The 23,573-nt window shown below is 26.4% G+C and overlaps 2 protein-coding genes across 4 annotated transcripts; one reads left to right on the forward strand and one right to left on the reverse strand.

The window, feature by feature from the left end:
* The first annotated feature begins 1,012 nt into the window (after nt 1-1,012).
* Nucleotides 1,013-12,579, forward strand: LOC114129620 (isovaleryl-CoA dehydrogenase, mitochondrial). Of its 3 annotated transcripts, none has more exons than XM_050204185.1 (9): nt 6,026-6,135; nt 8,066-8,155; nt 8,599-8,820; nt 9,056-9,217; nt 9,412-9,574; nt 11,289-11,382; nt 11,597-11,687; nt 12,070-12,238; nt 12,312-12,579. In XM_050204185.1, exons 1-9 carry the CDS (start codon nt 6,121-6,123, stop codon nt 12,443-12,445), a joined length of 1,140 nt encoding a protein of 379 aa, XP_050060142.1. In that variant the 5' UTR covers nt 6,026-6,120; the 3' UTR covers nt 12,446-12,579. The 3 variants fall into 3 exon arrangements, 2 of the variants coding, with proteins under 2 accessions (XP_050060142.1, XP_027850219.1); XM_027994418.2 differs by lacking the exon at nt 6,026-6,135 and adding an exon at nt 6,585-6,971; XR_007605142.1 differs by lacking the exons at nt 8,599-8,820; nt 9,056-9,217; nt 9,412-9,574; ... (2 more) ...; nt 12,070-12,238; nt 12,312-12,579 and adding exons at nt 1,013-1,354; nt 2,345-2,601; nt 2,690-4,493 and having other exon boundaries at nt 5,997-6,135.
* Nucleotides 12,580-15,865: 3,286 nt separating this feature from the next.
* On the reverse strand, nt 15,866-22,984 carry LOC114129623 (bifunctional 3'-phosphoadenosine 5'-phosphosulfate synthase). The gene is made up of 11 exons (XM_027994424.2): nt 22,766-22,984; nt 19,864-19,969; nt 19,543-19,778; nt 19,322-19,460; nt 18,977-19,095; nt 17,876-18,082; nt 17,570-17,797; nt 17,307-17,504; nt 17,042-17,248; nt 16,648-16,924; nt 15,866-16,562 (listed from the first exon to the last, which is right to left on the reverse strand). Exons 1-11 carry the CDS (start codon nt 22,811-22,813, stop codon nt 16,465-16,467), a joined length of 1,863 nt encoding a protein of 620 aa, XP_027850225.1. The 5' UTR covers nt 22,814-22,984; the 3' UTR covers nt 15,866-16,464.
* Between the last annotated feature and the right edge of the window lie 589 nt (nt 22,985-23,573).

Here is a 23,573-nt window from a genome sequence, read left to right on the forward strand (position 1 = left end):
TTTATATTTTAAAGGAATCCAATGTACATAACCACAGATTTCTATATAGAACTTAGTATAGAAGTCTGTGTACACAACACGGTTTAAGGTCTATCTTAGTGGTGATCTTAGTGGTCAATCTAAATCGTGTTACACAATAAGAACCTCAGGGAGTCAGTGCGCTCGCGCGCCGGTACTAAGTTATCGTGCGCCTTAAGACTTATATCGTATGCCGACTGTTCCATTTAATACCTCGTTTTTAAAAAGTTGAATTCTCTTACCCTTAACTCTCACACACAAGATTGTATGAAAATGTAAGTAGGTACCCCCCTTTAGGCGTAAGTGATCTGTAACTGTAAATAAATGTGAAATCAACAACCTACTAAGTGAAAGAAATCCCAAAAATACTGAAAAAATTATAACAGCAATGATGTGTTTTAAGTGATTTTTCGGTTATAAATAAGACTCAAATTTCGTAGAAAAAAAAATGGTAGAAAATAAACATTTTTGGTTAAAATTTTGAAATACATTGGTTTTATAAAGTTACATTTTTTTGTTAGTTATTACTGGTTTTTATTCGTGCTTTATAAGATGTGTATGTACTAGTCATAGAGTACTCAATGGTACAGTACAACAAATTTTATCGCATTTCACATTTATCACAATTATCGTATAATCTGATTTCATTTATTTACTTATGAGTAGTTATATGTATTAAAGTAGGTTTAAGTAAAAATAAAATAGGTACTTGGTAAAATAAAATTCATAAATAGTTAAAAATTTTTGTTTTTTCTCCACTTCGCCTATAAGATTTATTTGGTTATAACTTATAACTAATAAGTAATAACTTTATAAGACTAACTCTGTGCTGGTTCAAAGAGAAAGTTATCAGTTATATTAATATTATATGATTATATTTCTGAATAAAATTATTAAAATATGTTTGCTGGTGTAATCTATTCTGTGGTGTAATCACCTTAATTTTTTTATATTCTTCGCGGTGTTATCACTATGGTCGTTAGTTTTTAGTTGATAACAATATTGCTGTTTGTTTATGTTATTATGTTTACTGTTTTCGGCATCCAAAGTTGATGAACTGCAAACCATTGATTATTATATATAATCAATGTGCAAACTTCAAATTGCAAATTGTAATTATTTGGTGAATTTAATAATTACATGTTACGGTTGGCTTACATAGAGCCTCTATGTTAGAGGACTTGAGTATATAACTCGGTCTTTTAGTTAATGACTATGATTTCTCTATTTTCATGTGAATGATTAAGATAAACATTAGACTAAACTGAAATTATAAAAGCTTGTTATTCATTGATATTGTCATCATGGTGAACATTGATTATGAAAACATTAAAAAGTAAGTTGACAGAAAATAAAGCTTAAGTAGTTATTAGTTCATCATTTATTTTGATTGTAGACCACATAACGTAATCACACTTTACTATATTATGAGTTAAGATTAGTTATTGTTAGAATATACATGTTCAATATTACTTATTTCATACATTTTAAGTTTCAACATTTTTAACATTAATTTAAATACTAGATAGTTATGATATCGTTATGATAAAATTTCTGTCAAAATGTATTTACTTACGATTAACTGTAAGATTTTTGATTTTGTAAATATTAATGTGTATTAAAACGTTCCTATGTTCTCATAAATGTTATTAGATATTTGTTGTTATAAATATTATGTTCAATTAATCTGTTTTAAATATGTTTTATTTAAGTGAAACTAGTCATAGGCGTGTGCAGAGCACAAGTTACACACCCTGTAAAAATGTGTGTCTACTTTAAATTTTAGATGAAAAATTGCTTAATTATTTAAAACTGATTATCGAGAGTAGGTTAATAAGTATGTGGAATATGTAAATTAATAATTGTTTTTATTTTATACAATAGTCAATAATAACATTCTTTATTTTCATTACCTACCAATAAAACAGCGTCTAAAAAATTTAAACTTATTACAAACTAATTATTATAATATAGAGACATTATTTATCTCACAAGAAACTATCTACTTATTTTGATATTTTCTCTTGTAGTAATTATTTATTTTTTAATGATGTTTTAAGTAAATTATATATAATTTAACTATTTTAATTTTTTATTATAATTTCTTATTGAGTTAATATATACGGTTGATTATAAGTATATTATACAATATAATAAATAATAATTTGTGTAATATAGGTATAATATTGAATTTAAAATATAAACTAACGTCTATTTAACTATATGATCTTAGTTTAAGTGATTAAAAGAAATAAGCCAAAAATAAACTATTTATAACTGTAACCAAATTTACATTATTATTTTAATGCCTTTTAATGTTTTCTAGGTATCCTACAGTTGAATGTGCTCTGTGTGGATTTTTGTTTCGTAATAAAACAAGTCTAAAAAACCATCTTGACTCTATGCACAGTGGAAGAAACACAGGTTTTATAAAAAAAAGACATAGAAAATGCACTGATTTACAATGCTCGGAAAAAGGATGTAAAAGTAAATTTTACAATAAAGAGCTCTTTATTAGTCATTTAAAATTTGACCATTGTATTGATTTTGACATACGCAAGTTGAAGTTCAATTCAGAAGATGGTAAGATACTATATTATGTATATCTATTTATAATTTATTTTTATAGATTAAGATTTATTTATTTAACTAATAATTAATACATTTTCAGAATTTCTAACATGGAAAGAAGACTTTGAACAAGAAAATAATAGTCGTTATGTCCGTGTTACTGGTTGCAAGACACTTCAGGATGGTAAAAAACTTTCTTATTACTACTGTAATCGGTCTACGTATTTCACTAGTAAGTCTAAAGGAGTGCGAAAGCGACGTACTCCTATTAAAGTAAAAGGGTTATGTACAGCAACAATTAAAGAAATCCAAAACAAAGATGGTTTTATCGAAATATTATTATGTGCTACACATTATGGTCATGACATATCTACTGAACATATGAGAATGACCAAACGTGAACGAGAAGAAATTACCGAGTTAATTCAACAAGGAGATCATCCAGATTTTGTCATCAATGCAGCCCGTGCCAAGGTATCAGATTCGTTGGGACGTGTTCATATGTTAAATAGAAAAGATATTAAAAATATTGAACGTAAACTGGGAATTAGGCATCCAGGATTTATTAAACATAGGACAATCAATGATCTCAGTACAGATAGATGGATTTTAAAATTACAACGTACTCCTGATAATCCTGTATTGTTTTATAAACCTAAAAATGTAACATGTGAAAACTTTGAACCTAATGATGTCATGTTAATATTTATGACTCGAAATCAAAACAATTGGATAAATAAATTTGGAACGGATGGAATATTCATGGTGACCGAAATGAGTATGGTTCGTGCTCAATTATATTTGACTGTGTTGTATGTGTGTGATGAATTTAATGTGATGCTACCAGTATGTTTCATGATGTGTAATGATAGTAAAATTTATCAATCATTTTTTTTAAATATAATTTTCAATAAAATTGGCTGTATTTATGCTAAAGCATTAATCACTGATGATAACTATGACTTATATGAAAGTTGGTGCTCAATCATGTCACCAGTTAGGCACGTTATTAACCAAAGATATATTGATAATCAAATAATAGAAAAACTTCAAACTGAAATTGAAAATCAAGATTTACAACATGAAATTTATGATAAAATATGTTCATTTTTTAATGAACCAGATGAAAGTATAAAACAAGAAATTATAAATTATACTAATAATAACCTTAAGAAGAACAATGAAACAAAGCTATTTGGAACATTTTTTGATCAAATGTTTGCTAGTAGAGCAGATATGTGGGCTTTCTGTCATTTGAAAGAATCTCTTAGCTTAAACAAAATGATTAACATTAACACTGTTTACAACCAAATGATAGTATTATGTGAAAACAAAAAACATTTTACTCCAAATTTATCAAAAAATATGCACATTTTCTTTACAGCTCTCTTAGATATTCAGAAAAATAGAAAAAAAAAAATTGAAGAAATCAATATTAAAATTGCCAACAATCACAAAAATGCAACGTGTTATCCTTCTAGACTTATTTTCCCCCTTTCTAATAATAAATGGCGAGTAACACTAGAAGACGGTACAAATAATGGCTATGTGACAATTACTAGAAAATTTTGTAAAATCATAGATTGTGCGGTCAAATGTGAAGCATGTTATAATATTTGTGCTCATATTTATGAATGTTCATGTAGACGAGGAGAATTAACTATATGTGAACATGTTCATATGTTAGGCATCTTTAACAAAAGGTCACAGATTGATATGGATGTACAAGAAAAAGAGGAAAGATTAGATGTTGTTGAAGACTTAAAAACAAACATTTTGTTAAAATTACAACGAATTCTTGGCAATGTAGACTTTGTCAATGATGAAGAAACACTTAGAAGAATCAACATGTCATTAAGTGGAGTAGAAAATATAATTACTAGAACCCAAAGGACTGACGATTGGTATGACGATTAATTACTAAAACATTTCTCAGTATTATTAAGCATTTTCATTGATTTTATGAAGTCAATAGTATATTAGTGATAAATCTAATTTTGTTCATTGTTTTTTTATATGCCATTTTTAAATGTATTAAGTGTTCCTGTTTCCTATTTTTTCTGTAATTTATATCTTTAAATGTCTGCAAATGACAATATTGTTTGTGTATAATTTAACTAAATAGTCATCAGTAGTTGAGTTTTGTTGTAGCATAAACCTAGGATTTAAATTTCTATGTATTAAACCATATTTTATTAATAAATTAAGCATAACTAAACTAAATATTGAATGGCGTAAAATTTCCTCCGGACATTTACCCCCGACTGTTTTTGGCGTGGTAGGACATTTTCCCCCCAACATATTTTCGATGCGGACTTTTTCCCCCCATTTTTTTTTTAAGTTTATTATTTAATATTTTATAAGAAATTATTTTTTTCCAATAAAATATAATTTTTTTTTTACAAGTATAATCAATTATACTATAATTATCTATTATAGTAGATGTATATTTTTGATCAATTCAACTACTTGAAACAATAAAATAATAGTAATATTATATTTAAAAGATTGTCTAAATAAAAAAGTAATAGTACTAGCATATTGTATTATTCGCTAGTATCTAAAATGAATAAACTATTAAAAACTAAAACTGGTACGGTTTTTTTAATAAAAAAAAAATAAATAAATATGAAAGACGATTACAAAATATGTGCTTAGATATAAAAAAAGTATCAGAAATTAAACGTTTTTTACAAAATATATCATTTTTGTCGAAATTTTTAGACTATATTTCATAAATATTTTTAACCTTTTATACTTATATAATTTTTTTACGTTTTATTATATTTATGAAAAAATGTAATTTATAGTATAAATATATAAAGTTAATTGTAGTATAATTGATTATATTTATGAAAAAAAAAATTTCTTACTAAATAATAAACTTAAAAAAAAAATGGGGGGAAAATGTCCTACTATGCTAAAAACGGTCGAGGGGAAATTGTCCGGTTACCCTAAATATTATGTAAGTAATCTCATTATTTTATAAGAAAATTATTTAGATGAATAAAATTTGAATCAAAGACTTGTATTATTATCAACATAATTTGCTTTTTAAATTAAGTTACACTTTAAAATTTAAATGTTGTATGTAACTAGTGTAACAAAAAAATAAATAAAAACTTTGTGTGTTAATAATTATAAAATTCAGTTTTATCACTCTTATCTATCAGATAGTTTTATTCTAATCAAAAGTTATTACATTTTTACACTTGACTCGGTACAAAATTGAAAATAGTTGTGTATTTTTTCTTTTTATACATTTAAAAAACAATATAAGAGAAAACTATGTTAACATCATATTAAATGATATGATAATTTTTTTAAAAATATTTTACGGTTATCAGTTATTGCTCGACTAATAGGTACTATAACGATAATATTAAAAAAAAAATTTGCGTTTTTAGGTATCTACAGTCAACTGGACTTAAACTTCATGGGCTACATGAAACTTTTTAGTGTTCACGGAAAATCGACAAAAAAAAATATTAATAAAATATATCAAATAAAAGCAATAAAGATGTATTGTGTATGTATCACTTATATGTAAGTACAAAGTAATGATGGTATTTGATTATGATTTACTAATACATTTAAAACCAAATCGAATAATAACCTAATAACCTTAATAACAAATAACACCCTTATCAGTCTTCCAACACCGTCCACTATGCATTATGAACTATGTAGTGATTGTTATATTCTCGTAACATGAAGCATGAACTGTATAGTATTATTGAATACCTATTATTATTTATTTTGTTTTAATATATTAAACGGCTGACACACATTATGATAATTATTATTGTACCTACGTACAATTCAAATCGGACGTAGGTACCTACACTTACGTCGGCACGGCTGTTATTATTAATTAATCTGTAATGGATCACGTGAATTGCTCATTGTAGTTATTATTTTATGTATTTATTAACTACCTGTTTATAAGTTATAACTTCCGTCTATTGGCTGACGCCTAACACGATCGTGGCCTTATTATCTAATAACCGTGTAACGATCAATTTCACCGTATAGATTGTAAAGAGTGTAGCGTGTAGGTAAACACTTTCAGTTTAAACAATCTATACGATGTGCTCGATGTAAATGTCCAATAATATTGTTTATAATACGCCTAGAATAAGTCTAGTCTAGTATGTGTTATTTAAAACACGATATACAGACCTAGATAAATATATTATTTTAAGTCTTATATTTTTAATAAGTTTACTCGCATCAAAAACGCCGAAAATATGAACAATTCAGTCGTTCGATTCGGCAGTTTTTTATTTACACGCTCTTGTCAACGAACAATAGCACGTAGGTGTCTATCGCACTATCCAATTGACGATGTTTTGTTTAACCTCAGCGATGAACAAATCCAGGTAAGACAAAATATTCATTTTAAATCGGTCCAAGGTTCCTATATATAATTATTGGCCATTAGGTGCTAATCTGATAGTGTAACAACTCGCAGAGATATCTAGGTAGTAGGCACCACATAGGTTTTATTATGTGTTCAAATGTTTAACAAAATACCTAATTAATACTTATATAATAGGGTGCTTATAACAATTAAGACTAGGTATTGTCCTAAGTAGGTAATTAGTAAATATTATATTAAATTATCACTAGAGAATACACTTAATTTTCTAAGGACTTCGCGTATTCATACAATTTTGAATTTATTTTTTCATAATTCATAATAATTTATCAATAACTAGGTACGCCTTTGCATTAGATACAACATTATACATTTATATATTATAATATGTTTAGAAACAGGCAACAAAAATGTTTATACTTACATAGTTACATAGGTATTTACTTAAAATAAAATTACCTAGGGAAACTAACTATAGTACTATAAATATTATAAATCCATACCTACATTTAAAAATAATGACGTAGGTACCTAGGCAAGTTTTAAGTTTGTTACAATTTAAAGAAATCTACACGCGATTTTATTACAGTAATAATATTATATAACTTATAATTACATACCTAATATTAAAGACAGACATGGTCAAAAGTGTAGACACTTGACACTTACATAATGAACTTGATTACTGATTAAGTTTGGTATAGTCATAGGCGTGAACGGGTTGGACTAAGACTCCCCCTCCAAATATTTCATTAGCCCCCTAAAATTTTTATAGTTTTGCTTATGGGTACAGTTAGGCGAGTTCGGATTAATTATTATAATACATATGAGTTCGTATTGTTAACATTATGACATTATGTAAAGATTAATATTTATCATAAAATAAATTATGAATCACAAATATATTGATGTATCTACATCAACTATTGGGATTTTATGATAAACAAAAATATTTAAAAATACAAGATAATTAATAAATGTAAAATTAGACAGCAAGTAATGTATTAAATATAGGTATTAATGTATAACTAGGTATAGAATCAAGATACAATAAGACTGAAAACATTAAATTAAATTAATTTTGTTTACTTTCAGTTACGTAAAACCGTTTTTGATTATGCACAGAGAGAAATAGCACCAAAAGCGGCTGAAATAGACAAGACAAACACGTTCAATGATCTGAGGGTAATATTTATTGCTTAAATTTATAAAATATACTAGGTTAATAATAAATATTATATAATATGTATGTATGTAAATATAATAATAGTTCTAATTCGAATGGAATTATTTTTCGCAATTATTAGATTATTAGAATTTAAATTCGCAGAATGTCATCTTAAGATCATCCATACATTTCAACCAAAGATGTAGATTTGTTTTAATTATAATTTTATTAATAAAATTATATATTATTTATGTAAGACTTTATTGATAAATGTATAAACATTACTATAACTATAATTTATATTATGTACATTTTATATTATATGTATATACTATACGTATATAAAACTGATCTGTAGGGGTGAGGGTTGGCTATATTTTCGCCCTCCCTCCCCTTTAAACATCATTTATAACCTCCACTGTACTGACACCATCGTTTTCCGTTTTTAAATTGTCAACAGAAATGTTGGCTGGAACTGGGATCTCTTGGTCTCCTAGGCATTACCATTCCGACGGAATACGAAGGTACTGGAGGCAGTTATACAGACCATGTCATTGCCACGGAAGAGATTTCTAGAGCCAGCGGATCTGTGGGCCTGAGCTACGCAGCCAACACTAACCTGTGCATGAATCAGATTCGATTGAACGGTACTCATGAACAAAAACTTAAATACTTACCACCGGTTTGTACACATTATTATAATACCATACGATTACATAAGTACTTTTTTATTTTAAGCATTAATCAAGAATTCAAGTACCTATATGGCTACACGTGTATTAATAATCTAATACCACTTATCAGTGATCATATTATATTATATGTAGTATATACATTATACACATATGAATACGCGTTCCTTATTATTTGGATTATAATTTATAATTTTAAACAATACTTTTTGATTTGTATTAAAGTTATGCAAAGGCCAAGCTATAGGAGCGCTGGCAATGTCTGAACACGGTTCGGGTTCTGACGTAGTTTCAATGAAGTTGAAAGCAGAACGAAAAGGATCTCATTATATTCTAAATGGTAACAAATTTTGGATCACAAATGGACCAGACGCTGATGTGCTAGTGGTATATATTTTTATTTAATTATACTTAATAGAAATTTGAAATTAGTATAAAAATATTGGTTTGTTAAAGTCCCAAAACGATATTAAAAAAAAAAAAAAATGTAAACGTGATGTTATAATATTTGTACGTGTGGTGTAAACACAAAACAATTTATAACAATAATTATTAATTGTAATTATTATTATATTTTCTAGGTCTACGCTAGAACGAATCCAAATACTAAAAAACAGCATGGCATTACTGCGTTTATAATTGAAAAATCGTTTGAAGGGTTCACTACCGGCCCAAAACTTGATAAACTTGGCATGAGAGGATCAAACACTTGTGAACTTATTTTCCAAGATTGCAAAGTACCTGGTAAGTACGTAGGGCCGTCACAAGATTTTTCGGGGTCAATGGTAAATTTATATCAAGGCCCTCCGGCTATCATAATACGATATAACAAAACAAAATACTTTTTATACTAATGTATTAATTTCAATATACCTAGTTATTTTTATTCAATAAAACATACCAGACACTGGTAATAAATAATATAAATTTAAAAATTAAAAATATTATTAAAACCATGAAAATTTACATTTATAAATAAATATATATTTTGTTGTCATCCCGTAACAAAAGTTTATTTTGGCAATAATTTCAATACAAAAAATTATTACCTATACGCTCAGTAATCCATAAAAATATTGAAAAATACGCTTATAAATACTATAATAAATAACTCGAAACATTTTTTACTTATTGAGATAACATTAAATAATAATTCATTTACATTTTTACAGTATTAGATGGTATAGACATAAGTTATAATTACGAGTACAAATAAATATTTATTATTTAGTATATTTTATATGTATATAAGCTAATAAATAAAGTTTATATTTAATGATTTTAACCCATACATTTTAACATATTTTACCTATTATCTTATCTATTTCCTTTATAAATAATTTAAGCAGATACGTATACAAGTATTATTATTTATCATTTTATATAATATTGTGTAAAAGCTTCTATTTATGAGTTTGTTTTACTATAAAGTATAAAGTGGTAAATAAGTAGGTATACGCTTCATGCATTATACCCAAAACCTAACCTATTGAGCTAAACATTTAAATGATAAATGATTTAAACGAGACGTGTTATTTATTTATTGTTATAAACACATGTTACATGCAAGCCTCAAGTACTGTATAGGTAAATCTACAGCCATAAAACTTAATTATACATAAAATGGTAATTAATAGAACATATAATATCATAAGTCATGTATTTTTAAATAAATGGTATTAATAATAATCTAATAAGTAATAACAACAGTTAAATAATATAACAATAATAATAAAATTAAACATCTAAGGAAACTTGGATTATCAAATGTAAATTTCGTGTATGGTGCAAAAACTGCAAATCAAAGTTTTAAGTAAATATCTATGGATTTGTATCTAGAATCAAGAGAATCTAAGCTACGGTTGGTTAGTGTCATAATAATTTTATGTATGAAATTGGCCTTTTTATAAAAATTTTATTATTTCTTGAATTGTAAATAAAAAGCATTACTCTAACGACACCGTATTTTCACAATAATGTCTTTCACTACATATTTATGAAGTATAGAATTTATCCCTACATAACTATTACAGATTATTGTTGACTTAACAGAAAGGGATGCGTTCCCGAAATGTCTTTTAAGATGTATACGTTTGTATACAAACGTAAAATTAATATATCACATTTGAGATTCAGCGGAACCAATTTTGTAATCTTGGCGTAAATATTAAAGTGAATTTACCTATTTTACATCTATAATTTCTTATGTAAGAAAATTATCTATATTCTCCAGTTTTTCGATACCTAGGTACTTTAATTTTTAAACGAACTAAATTTATGATTATGTAAAATATTAAAGTTTAAAAAAAAAATTATGCCAAGTATTTATTAGTCGTTAGTCATCCTACTTATTAGCCAAGTCCCCCCTCCCAATATACGACTATGAATATATATAATATAACAAATCAAATTCAACACATTAATTAATAATCATCTGATATCATTTTTTATTTTTCAGTTGAAAATGTGTTGGGTGAAGAAAATAAAGGCGTATATGTTTTAATGTCCGGACTAGACTTGGAACGAATGGTGCTTAGTGCCGGACCTGTCGGGTAGGTATATAATATTGAATTAAAATCAATTATATATATCAATGATAATAATTTGCAGATTAGATGAATTCTCTTAATAAACTATTGTTGAGTTCTATTATTAAGTCCTACTGCAGTGCTTTTTGTGGACTGTGGTCCTTTGTTATGTATATTATGTATACATACCTACATAAATTATATATTTTTGTATAATGTCTACAATTTTATATTTTAGATTAATGCAAGCGTGTATAGACTTGACGTTTGATTATGTACATTCTAGAAAACAGTTCGATACTAAAATTGGAGAATTTCAATTAATTCAGGTATGCTTACGCCCTCAAATAATGTTAAATATTAATATAACCTTAACATATTATGTTTATTATTCATAATTGATATGTAAATACTATAGGTATAAGGTATATATATAACGTATAATATTCAGGGCCGTATTACCGCTTATAGGCTGTTTTGGATAATAATATAGCCTGTTGTGGCCAATTTTAAAGGTATAGAAACGAAATAATTTTTTTATTATGTAATTCAAAAACGACGTAATATATTTCAGCCTATGGGCGATAAAAACCTTAATCCAGCCTTGATGATGTATTGATATCTAAATATAATATATATATAAATATCAATTAATAGAATATATTACAACATTTATAACTACTTATTATTTATATTTTTATTAAATTTCAGGCTAAAATCGCTGATATGTATACAATATTGAGCGCCACTAGGAATTATCTATACAACGTAAGTAGAGCCTGTGATAAAGGTCACGTTTGTAGTAAAGACTGTGCAGGAGTGATCCTTTTTTCTGCTGAAAATGCAGTTAAAATGACATTGGACGCCATACAATGCTTAGGTAAATATCATACTTTTACTTTTACTTTCGCCAAGTCAATTCGTTAAATACCTTTTTCGTATTGACTCAATAGGTGGAAATGGATTTATAAACGATTATGCGTCAGGCAGACTTTTGAGAGACGCCAAATTATATGAAATTGGTGCAGGTACCAGTGAAATCAGAAGACTTATTATTGGCAGATCACTAAACAAAGAGTACTCTTAAAATTCATCGTTAACTTTATTAATTGTTAATGGTTTGATAATATTTTAACAGATGGTCATATCTATCGCGTTATAATTGTTTTTATTTTGTGTATATTATTAATTAATATAATAATAATATTATAATTATTATGACTTTTTTGTATTTTTTAAAATCATAAATAGACGTTTTATCTACATTGTATAGGTACCCAATAACCATGTTGTATATTATATAATATAAGAATATTTGTATGATTTTGATTTTATTACATTAGAATCTCGATAATCCGACAGATATCAGACCTACACGCCACTGCCGGATTAACATAAACGGATTAATTATAGAACCCGTTCACATAAATAGGCATTTTAACTTATTAAATTTTACATTTTTTACTCATTGAAAAAATGAATAACCTTATAATATTGTATTTTATTATAATTTATAACATATAAAAAAATACACACATACTGCAGTGTTTAATTAGTCTTTTGACGGGACAAGATGAAAAAATTATCGATTATCGTTTTTGTTTTTCTTGTTTACGATAGTAATTTTATATGGTTATTTTCTAGATAATTAATATAGGACTTAAAGTGACCATATATTTTTTTTAGCTAAAACGGAACAAAAAAAACATAATTTTCCGTCATAAACAAATATTTTTAATTTAATGATATTATTAATAAAATTATGTAGTAGATATGACGTACGTAGGTGTATTGTTTTTAAAGGACACAAAAATGTATTACACTTACCAAATAAGTAACTTATTCTAATATTATAGTATTGTGTAATTTTCCTCACCACCTTTAATTGTTAAACGACATACAGTTACGTCGTCCATGTCGTTTATGAGGTATTACACGAGGCGCGTTTTTTTTTTTGATGTGGTGTCCCCTTTAGGCCTAGTCCACGTCGTAAGCGAGAACGAGCGAACGTCGATCGACTATGATAATTGATATAATATGGATAAAATCAAAATTATCAACTGTACTTTTTCGCGTATAAAATGAGTCTCATACGACAATATTAAATAATTAATAGTATACAGCAATATAAACAAATAAATATCGAATAATTATACGTTTATTAAGAAGGGATTTAGAATAATTTTAGTTTTGCCGCCGTAGCACGGCATTCGCCCGTTTCCAGCTTACTAGCATTGAATTTAAATGCATATTTAATCATCAAGCGAAATGAGTGAGGCTATAAACGTTCGATTATAGTGCTTAGTTAACATATTTTTAAACGGATAATATATCGCAAACTGTTGTGTTCGTAAAACATAATTAACAATAAAAATGGTACCCTTCTTCCGGGTACTATTATTTAAATTCAACACTTTCGTAATTCTAAAACTATTCTTAATATATAAATGTATAATATAATAATATAGTAATAAGTATAATATATGTACCAATTTTCATTCCGATCTACTAAATTACCGAAATCCTATATAGTCACCGAGATATCATCTAAAATAACCACAGTTGATCCTTTATCTATAAATTTATTAAAAATTGTAAGTCATTAAAATACTTATATTATGTATTATACGTCACATTACAACTACAACAAATACTAAAAATAATTTAAGAAGTCTATATACATCTACACTTTGTACGTACAATGTTTATAAAACACACGAAATTGTTTTACTCGGATGAAGTACCTAGTTTGAGTTAACCGTGTTTATCAAGACTTACCTACGTATAAAAGTAATTCCTTACCATCACGTGCTCGCGATACCTTTTTTTAAATGTACGTTTAATTAGTTGTTGCGTAACATTGAGATAGGTACATAATATAACTATTTCGAGTCTATCTTCTGAAGAATAAGAGCCGTCGTTGATTTAAAATTACACTCATTGTTGTTGATGTGCAGTGCATCTATACGAATCTGAAATGGCGTAATGATTTGTTTTATTTATATGATTCCATTTATCACAACACAAGATAGGTTCAAGGAAAGTCGAAAACAATTGAGAAAAACATTTAGTAATTACGAATAAGAAAAATAATCGAAGAAACACAGGTAAATATTATATTATATTATGAACGTTAAAACTGATGTTTATTATATTTAAACGGTTTTTGAACGACATTGAAACAATATAGCTACAATAATAATAAATAAACGTTTTATAGATACCTGTACAGTTCATCAGTTGCTTGTATTTATATTATTAGGAAATTAATAAACATTATAGTTGGCCGGAATATTTTATTACCATCTACATTATAAATTACTAGCTGACCCCGTGCATTTCGTTGCCCGTTGAAAATGCCAACTGTATAATATGACGATTCAAACTTTATTTAATATTAGTATTATAATATTTTAACAATGGTGTTCAAATCTTATATGTTTTCATTGACCGTATTTTTGAATCTCAAAAAACGTGTGCACGACTTTAAATTGAGAATTATGTCGTAGCCCATAATAGGTCGCATATCCTTCTATTGAAATTGTTTATTATTATTATTATTATTATTATCTACTATAAAACTAATTAAAAACTATGTCAATTCATTAGATGTGTATTTTATGATAAAAATTCTTTTAAATTCAAGTAAACTTTAAGTAAAGTAAAGATATTTAAGTTGTTTAGTGTAAAATTTGAATAAATATGTACATAACTCTGTTAATATGTTTTCTATATATTAACAAATGACAAATTAAATTAACTATGATACCAACCAATTAGATTACATTAGTTCGAACCATAAAATATATATTAATACCAAATTATAAAAGTCCGGCGACGCTGACATACTCGTTCCTAGCTTTTAAACCGGATTCCCACGACTGGTGTACTTGCCAAACGCGGCAATAAAATTGTATGTATTTTATACAATACTTTGTATTAAACTTCTAAGTATTTTGACTCAGCCAAAAAATTTTGACGATATTTGTAAAAAAAAAAAATTACAAAAACGAATATTTCAAATGCAATTTTAAATAGCCTTAAAATAAGTGAATTATTTTGAAAATTAAATTATCTATAGAAAATGCCAATCTAAAGAACTGGTAAGATTTTCAAGAATCTACTACTTATACGTTTTGAATAATAACAAATATTGAAAATCGTTTGAGGATAAATTGTTATCGTTAGGTAATTATATAAAAATTTAAAATTCAAACTCTCACAACATTTTCCTTTTATTGATGTTTCGAGTTTTCTCTATAGATATTTGAAGGAAAATTTATGGAAATCTTAGTGTTGAATTTTTTAACCGTAAATATAAACCCAAAAATTGAAATGTTATTTCATATTTTAATTATGTTTTTTATTGGTGGGTAGGGCCGAAAGGATGGTGTTGATGATTGTTTACATCTTTTGCTGAATTATATTGTACAAAATAGTGTACATTTGATTGGTTAAAGAACTAGGTGACTATTTTTTCTACTATAAAATACACATTAACAAAACATTTAGAAATAAAATATATATTTATATATATAAATTAAAATTAAAATGTTTAACAATGGTAACACATAAATTAAGCCATTAGTATCAATTTTGTAATCAATAGCAGTACAATAATATTAGAAAATGCATTCTGAAAACGACTAATTTATATAATATAATATATCTAAGGCTAATAGTAAATATGAATAGGAGTATACACTGGTTGTTTAATTATTCATCATAATAAATATAAATTATATTTAATAATATTAAGTAATTGTGTTATTTACTTTAGTAATTTTAGTTCAATGGCTGTAATAAAACTATCAAATTAAATTTACTACTGTCATCATTCAAACATTTCAGTTTTTAAAATTATTAATATTATAATGTATAATTTACTATTGCACAACAATAATATAAAGGTATTCTACATACTACTGATAATTAATATTGTTCAATACACCAAAATAATAATAAACACAATAACGAAAAAAATAAAAATAACTCACACACATAGAAGTAAAGAAATTCAAAAAGGAATGGAGGGATTGTTAGTTAATTAAAATAGGAATGTGTCCACTGTCCGTAATGGACAAATATAAATAAATAAAATCTTGTTCAAAGTTTGTTCAATGATTTGTAATAGCTGGCCAATACTTCCCAGGCTGAAGACGCCATGAATCCAGCAGGTGGTTCAATGCCATCTTTGGCTAGACCTTAAATAAAATACAATTTGGTTGTATAAAAATGTCTAGATAAGATTAGATTGGATTAAATGTTTACAACAACAATATAATATACCTCTCATTTTCGTGCCAGAAATGAAATTGAAATCATTGTGTCGGGCAGCATCATAGAAGTCCATGGCTTTTTTTGTTTTGTCATAGGCTGCTACACGGAAGGGAATAATTTCCAAGTCTGATAGACCTGGCGCCATAGTTAATACACGAGCACCATGAGTGGGATCATATAAATCGCCCGATTTACTAGTATCTGGATGTGGAACTCCAGCTGGATCCCTACCCACAATGTAAAAGTTTGCTCCTGCGGACATGCGAGCTTTTGCATGCCATTGCACCTAAAAATTAAACGTTAAACTATAATTTTCAACAATTTTAATCAAAGTATATATTATATTTTGTTACAAAACAAAGTTAAAAAATAAATCAGTTATTCTATGTTATAAAAATTATACCTCAGTAGGCCCAGCATAATTCATAGGTGCTGGAAAAATGGCCAAAACAGTAGCTTCTGGATCTAAAACACCATCTCTAAGTACAGCCTTGTGTTGAAGTATTCTCACGTGAAGTGGAACATCATCGTCTTTTGTCCAGCCACCAAGAGGATGTAACAGTAAAACTGGTTTTTTGTATCCACGTTCCAGAAGCTTTTTCTTAGTGTCCTAATTAATCATTTAACACATTAACTATAATAATTAATAAATACGTCATAATACAAACCTGCATTAATAGAGCATGGCCATTATGTATTGGGTTTCGAAGTTGGAAAGCAAATATTGCATCTGCTTTCATTTCTCTCCATTTAGCACGGAGTTCATTTGGTGTATAACGAATATCGTCTAAACCATCATTCCATAAGATTCTTTCTATAACATCTAAGTTACCACCAACCAACCAATCACCGCTTTCATAAATTGTCTAAAAAAATAATAAATTAAATATCAAATATAAATTTCACTATAAGCACTTAAAAATTAATTTACTTTTATGTAAGGATGATTGGGATGCGATGTTCCAAATTGACGACATACTCGTTCTTCTTTACGGTGGGGATAGAATGATGGTTTACGAAGTATTGCTATCGGTTTTGAATTATACCATAAAGCAATTTCTTCACAACCAAACAGTTGTTCCTTTTTATCAGTAGTTATAGGCAAAACAATAGGTATGGATTGATTAACATCTTCACTAAAACTATTGAAATGTAAAGTCTGAAAACAGTAATAATATTTTATAAGTAACAGTAGCTTAATGTTTTAAAACCTAAAAATAAAATTGTTATAGCATACTTGTAAATATTCTTCTTCATTCATGAAACCACCAAGTGGAGCTGCCCAGCCTTCAGCCAATACTTGTACCCATTGTGTGTCTATCTTCCCAATGTCAAGCCTAGGGAGTAATAGTGCTTCAGATTTGGTTTTTTCAATTGAATTTTCTGGGACAAATAGTTCAGGTATACGGTCAATATCACGATTCATTTGCAGGGGAATTACTTCCTAAAAAGTGAACATTTTAAATTAAAACATATTGATAATATATCTTATGAATTAATAAATATATCATGATAACTTTTATTTTATTTTTATATTTATTTTTAATCTAACGTAAGATGGGATAATACGTACATCTCTCACATATTCCATTTAATGTCTATTACAATACTACAACTATAACATTATATTAAATAAATGCATGCTTTAAATATTTATTGATAAATAAAAATTGAAAAAAAATTATATAAGATGCAATGTATTTTATATACATAATATGTCTATTGTCTCATGTCTGTGTCAAAGGTCAAATATTAAAATAGTTTTTTACTGGGACAACTTAGATATTTAAATATACCATTTAAAAATAAGCATCATTAAAAAATACAAATAAGACACTCGTTTAATGGTGTCCTCGGGACCGAATTAAAGTTTTATTGTCCAAACTCCAAAGGTTATAAATTATACTACATTAGTCACATAAGTATAGATATTGACATTTTACTCCAAAAAGTATTATGTAAAAAGAGCATCCATACTTTAAAAATTAAAACTATATTTACTAAATAAAAATAATAAAATATTACATATTATAATGGATTTATCCTCTTCACATAATATTGTCTTACATTTAGATTTTAGATTTTTTTTTTTTTACAGTCTTCAATAATATTGTCATTTATTTGTCAATCATTTGTTGACTTATATTCAATACTTTCAACGTAAAATAACAAAATAATAAATTTTATACAATGTAATACTATGGCCTTAGGTATTGTGTACAATGTACATGGCTAATTCTTCAAAAATGTATAATGGTTAAAACTAGGTATATAATATTATTTAGTAAATATATTACATAATAAATAATAATAATATTATATATAATAGGTAACTCACATTTTCTTCAAGCATTTGTACTACTTGCATAGTACTTTCTTCAACAGATAAGTGGACTGTTTTAAGAACTAATTCTGGGGAATCTGGTTTTTCATATGCCTGATCAACTCCAGTAAATCCTAGAAATTAAAAAAAATAATTAAAAATGGCTGTAGGTACTTTTTAAGTTGCTTAATCAAGTACAACATATTATAATTTTAATAGTCTTTAAGTCATTAGTTATCAGTATACCTGAAACAATATAATATGTATATAATAATATATAGTATTTAGTATAAATACCAAGTAACCTACATAAAAAATTATACAAAAAATAATATGTTTAAAAAAAAAAATTTTTATTACCTTTAATATGGCCAGCTCTAGCTTTTTTATATAGACCTTTGACATCACGTTCTTCACACACACTTAAAGGTGCGTCGACAAACACCTCGAAAAATGGTAAATCAGCATCTTTATGTATCTTTCTGGCCATTTCTCTGTCCTAAATTATGACAAAAACACTGTTTGTCAAAACCACGTGTTGTAATATTTGTAGATGCTTTGGTTTTACACCATCCGCTCACTTGTTGGAATGGAGACACAAAACTGCATAGTGTAACAACCCCACTGTCGGCGAATAATTTGGCCACTTCAGCGACGCGCCTGATATTCTCCTCTCGATCGGCAGGGCTAAATCCCAGATCTCTATTTAAGCCCGTTCGCATATTGTCGCCGTCCAATCCGTAAGCTGGTATTCCTCTGGCGACCAAATACGCTTCTAATTCGAAAGACACGGACGTCTTGCCAGCACCGGATAATCCTGAAATATATTCGATTTTATTGACGTTATTTATGAGAAACACGAGAAAAAATGATTTACATAATCGTTTATTATCCGTACTGACCTGTAAACCAAACGGTACAACCACGGAATCCACGCACGTTGCCGAGAACCTGTCCACGTTTATCCCGAGAAACGTGATGTTTTTGAATGGTGACATTAGTGGCTACCTGTAAATTTATTTTATCTTTTGTATTAAAAAAAGTAGGTACATCATAGTTTATAATAATTATATTATATAGTTATTTTTTAACAATAAAAATTTCTCAAGTACAATAAATGGATATTAGGTAGTTATTAAAACAATTTAATGTATGTTATGTGTAGTTATAAGTTGTTAATGAATAATCACGTATCAAAAACATAAGGAACAACGTATATGCGAATGTTACAATATGGAAACTATCCTAAAATAATTTGGCTGAGCAAATATTACTGTAAAAATATAATTTATACAATCACACATAATGTATCCTTTTTTCTAGTTAATAACCATAGATATAACGTTAATTTGTTAATGTGTTAAATGCTTGACTTAATTCATAAAATAACTAACTAAATACCTACAAGCATCTACAATACAAACGATTAAAAATTGCTTATTAATTTTATTTTTATGAATAAATAAAAAGTACATTTCTCTTTATATAATACTATATGAGCCATACATAACATAACTAATATACCTACATTAAAATTAATAGGTAATAGCAATGTACTGAATATTAAATTATTTATACACATAAATCAATGGTAAAGTTTATATTTTTGTCTATAGTCTACGTCTTCAATCATTGAATCATTTCATATTTTCATAAATATACTATATAGGCTTAAAGGGATTGAAAACATATATAATTATTAAGTTATTGATTTTAATCGTCGAAAAATAATTTTTGTTTTCCTTAATCATTTAATATAACTTTAATAATTTAGTTTTATGTTTTTAAAAACACTTTTAATGGTTTAATTTTTGTTTAATATATTTTTAGTTTGGCTTTTGATATAATCAATGATTGAATAAACAGCATGTATGTTTATTGTTTGGGAGTATAAAATAGATGATTACGTCTTAAAAAATAGTTTACTCTGAAGTACCTAACCAATATAATATTTTTATATTATATGCAAACATTTAAGTAATAATGAAGATGGTTTTGTTAATGTTTCTAATTTCGACATAAATATTAATTTTTATCGTTTTTATTGAGTTTGTTTTCTGATTTACACCCGCATATCACAGTCTTACAAACGTATAAAATATAGCAAATTATTAGTTTTAAGTTTGAAAGTAAAAATATTAATTAAGATCCCGCATAAACTTTTTTGATAATTTACTACATAAAATGCTCATAACTTTTTTCGAAATTAAAATATCGAAAAAAATCTAGGTGAAGTCCTAGATAATATTCTTATCTTTAAATTATACTACAGATAAACTCATTAAAATATTAAAAATTATAAATTAAAATAAATTATTCTTAATCTAAAAGTTATCATGTTGATCAATTTTGCGTGTATATAAGATGGAGATAATACATGAGGTTAATGTATACGTTTCTAAAAACTATCACAATCTTTGGTATATACATAATAATATTTTAATTATATAACTAAATAATACATATATATGTAATAAAATTATCTGCATACAATTATAATTATAATTATTACCTATTTATTACAATTTTAAAATTAGCAACTATTCACTTCTTCTACACATTTTAACACGGAGTAAAAGTAACATTTATGGATATATATTGGAATCTTATGGAAAATTGCAGAACACACAAAAAAAATAGCCACACGGAATATAACATAAACATTAAATATTTATTATATTATATAACACGTCCTATTACCTACCAATGCATTGCATTAAAATATATATTTTTAATATGAAAGCGTTCCCGACACATTTTTGTTTATAACATCATGCTCATGATTATGAGATACTTTTAAATGTTTTGATGATACGGAAGTATTATTACGAAACTTTTCATTAGGACAGGAAGTAAATCCATCCTAATGAATGTACTACGAAACTCGTATATTAAGCTACTTTCTCTGGTGAAAGCCAAATATGACCTTCAATATATGATTGTTTTACAAATATATTACTTAAATACCGAATTAAAATATTGTTTTAAAATACGCAATCAATTATTACAAAACTTACATGGAAATAACATAATTTACATATACTTATAGTTTTATAGCATAATAGTAGTATTAAAATGTTAATTTATAAGGCTCGACTATTGTAAAAATAGGTATTATTTTTATTATATGATCGTATTTGACTCAAGTATTATTTATTAGAATTTATTATCGTTGTAAAAATAATAATAAAACTTAATCCATAATTTCCATACTAGGTTAGGTTATACCTAGATGTATATTTATTTATAAAGATCGATCAAAAATAATAATCAATATTTTGCATCATATAATTTGTTAAGTTAAAAGTTTTAGTGCACATTTATTATAGCCTAAATAAAAATCCTGTAGAATAAAAACGATAGAATTAAAATTTAAAATAAAACAATTTGTATAGATGAAATATTTTAAGCATAATGAAAAAACTAAACGTTTACTAATTTGATCAAATATTTAGGGAGAAAATGCAAAATTTTATAGCATAGCTTTACGGAAGTACCTATACATAATAAATAAATATTTATACATCTAGAGTCCAGACTATATCACACTAAAAAAACTATTTTTTTTATTTGAAAAATAAGCATGTACCTACTTAATATTATTTAAGTTAGGGTAATAGTTTTGAGTTTATTGTTAAATAAGTTATTACCTAAATACCTAATGAATATTAATAAAAATAACGTAAAAACTATAGATTCAGGTAAGTAAGTAATTTATATTTTATACTAATCAATCAAAAAAATATATTGTAAATAACTGACAACTTGTAAATAAAAAATGTTTGGTAAATATAATATACGTACACTTCTGCTTGGACCACGAACCGCTTTGGGCCTTACGTTAACCGACATTTTTAATTAAAAATAAAAAATCTGTATGAACAAAAACCAATTTATAAATTATAAGTAAACTTATGAAATAGTTAAGTTGTAAGTTCAAAATAAAATAATTTTAAAAATAAGAGAGTAAGTTATTTTTAGTTGTCAGCTCAACGAGCGTGATTTTCCAATTGATCACAAGAAGACCGGAACACTAGGATATCTAACGGACTGCTGAGAACAGAGGAACCCCCTCTATACGCTGACCTCCATCACCCAATTATAATCTCATGTGAAAAATGTTGCTTTCGCCTCTGCAAGTACAGAGACCAATGACAATTTAAAGAATTTTTTTCCTAGCAAAACTTATCGTTTAGTATTTGAATAATTTCAAAAAACTATTCAAATTTAGATATAAATAATAATAATAATTTTATACATACTAAAACATACACTCAATAAATGTATGTTGCATAGTACGTAGGATGCTTATCTTGGCTAATCAGTATTATTTTTTGTCTCATCTTTAGCATTTAAGTTAACAAAGCATAAGATCTATTGAAGTATTTGAACTTATTTATCTAGGCCAAACAGTAACCTTTATCGTTTGATTTAATATCGATGTATTATGAACTATAAATTTAAATTAGACATTATACCGGGATATAAATGATTTTAGAATTATTTACAAACATACTATATAGTCACCTATTATCTACATGTTTACAATACATAGAAATATCGTAATAAAACTAATCGTTAGGTTAAAAAGTTGCTTATTTATTTTATGAAA

The sequence above is a fragment of the Aphis gossypii genome, chromosome 1, assembly GCF_020184175.1.
Source record: "Aphis gossypii isolate Hap1 chromosome 1, ASM2018417v2, whole genome shotgun sequence".
Taxonomy (NCBI): domain Eukaryota; kingdom Metazoa; phylum Arthropoda; class Insecta; order Hemiptera; family Aphididae; genus Aphis; species Aphis gossypii.

What these genes read in the sequence shown, in the direction of transcription:
- LOC114129623 (XM_027994424.2), bottom strand. Translation starts at nt 22,813, where the DNA reads ATGTCGGTTAACGTAAGGCCCAAAGCGGTTCGTGGTCCAAGCAGAAGT. An exon ending in ATTATGCTGGGCCTACTGAG is followed by an intron (nt 16,925 to 17,041) that starts GTATAATTTTTA and finishes TTTAATTTTTAG; the next exon opens with GTGCAATGGCATGCAAAAGC. An exon ending in TTCTGGCACGAAAATGAGAG is followed by an intron (nt 16,563 to 16,647) that starts GTATATTATATT and finishes ATTTTATTTAAG; the next exon opens with GTCTAGCCAAAGATGGCATT.
- LOC114129620 (XM_027994418.2), top strand. Translation starts at nt 6,840, where the DNA reads ATGAACAATTCAGTCGTTCGATTCGGCAGTTTTTTATTTACACGCTCT. An exon ending in CTTAGTGCCGGACCTGTCGG is followed by an intron (nt 11,383 to 11,596) that starts GTAGGTATATAA and finishes TTTATATTTTAG; the next exon opens with ATTAATGCAAGCGTGTATAG. An exon ending in GAGAATTTCAATTAATTCAG is followed by an intron (nt 11,688 to 12,069) that starts GTATGCTTACGC and finishes ATTAAATTTCAG; the next exon opens with GCTAAAATCGCTGATATGTA.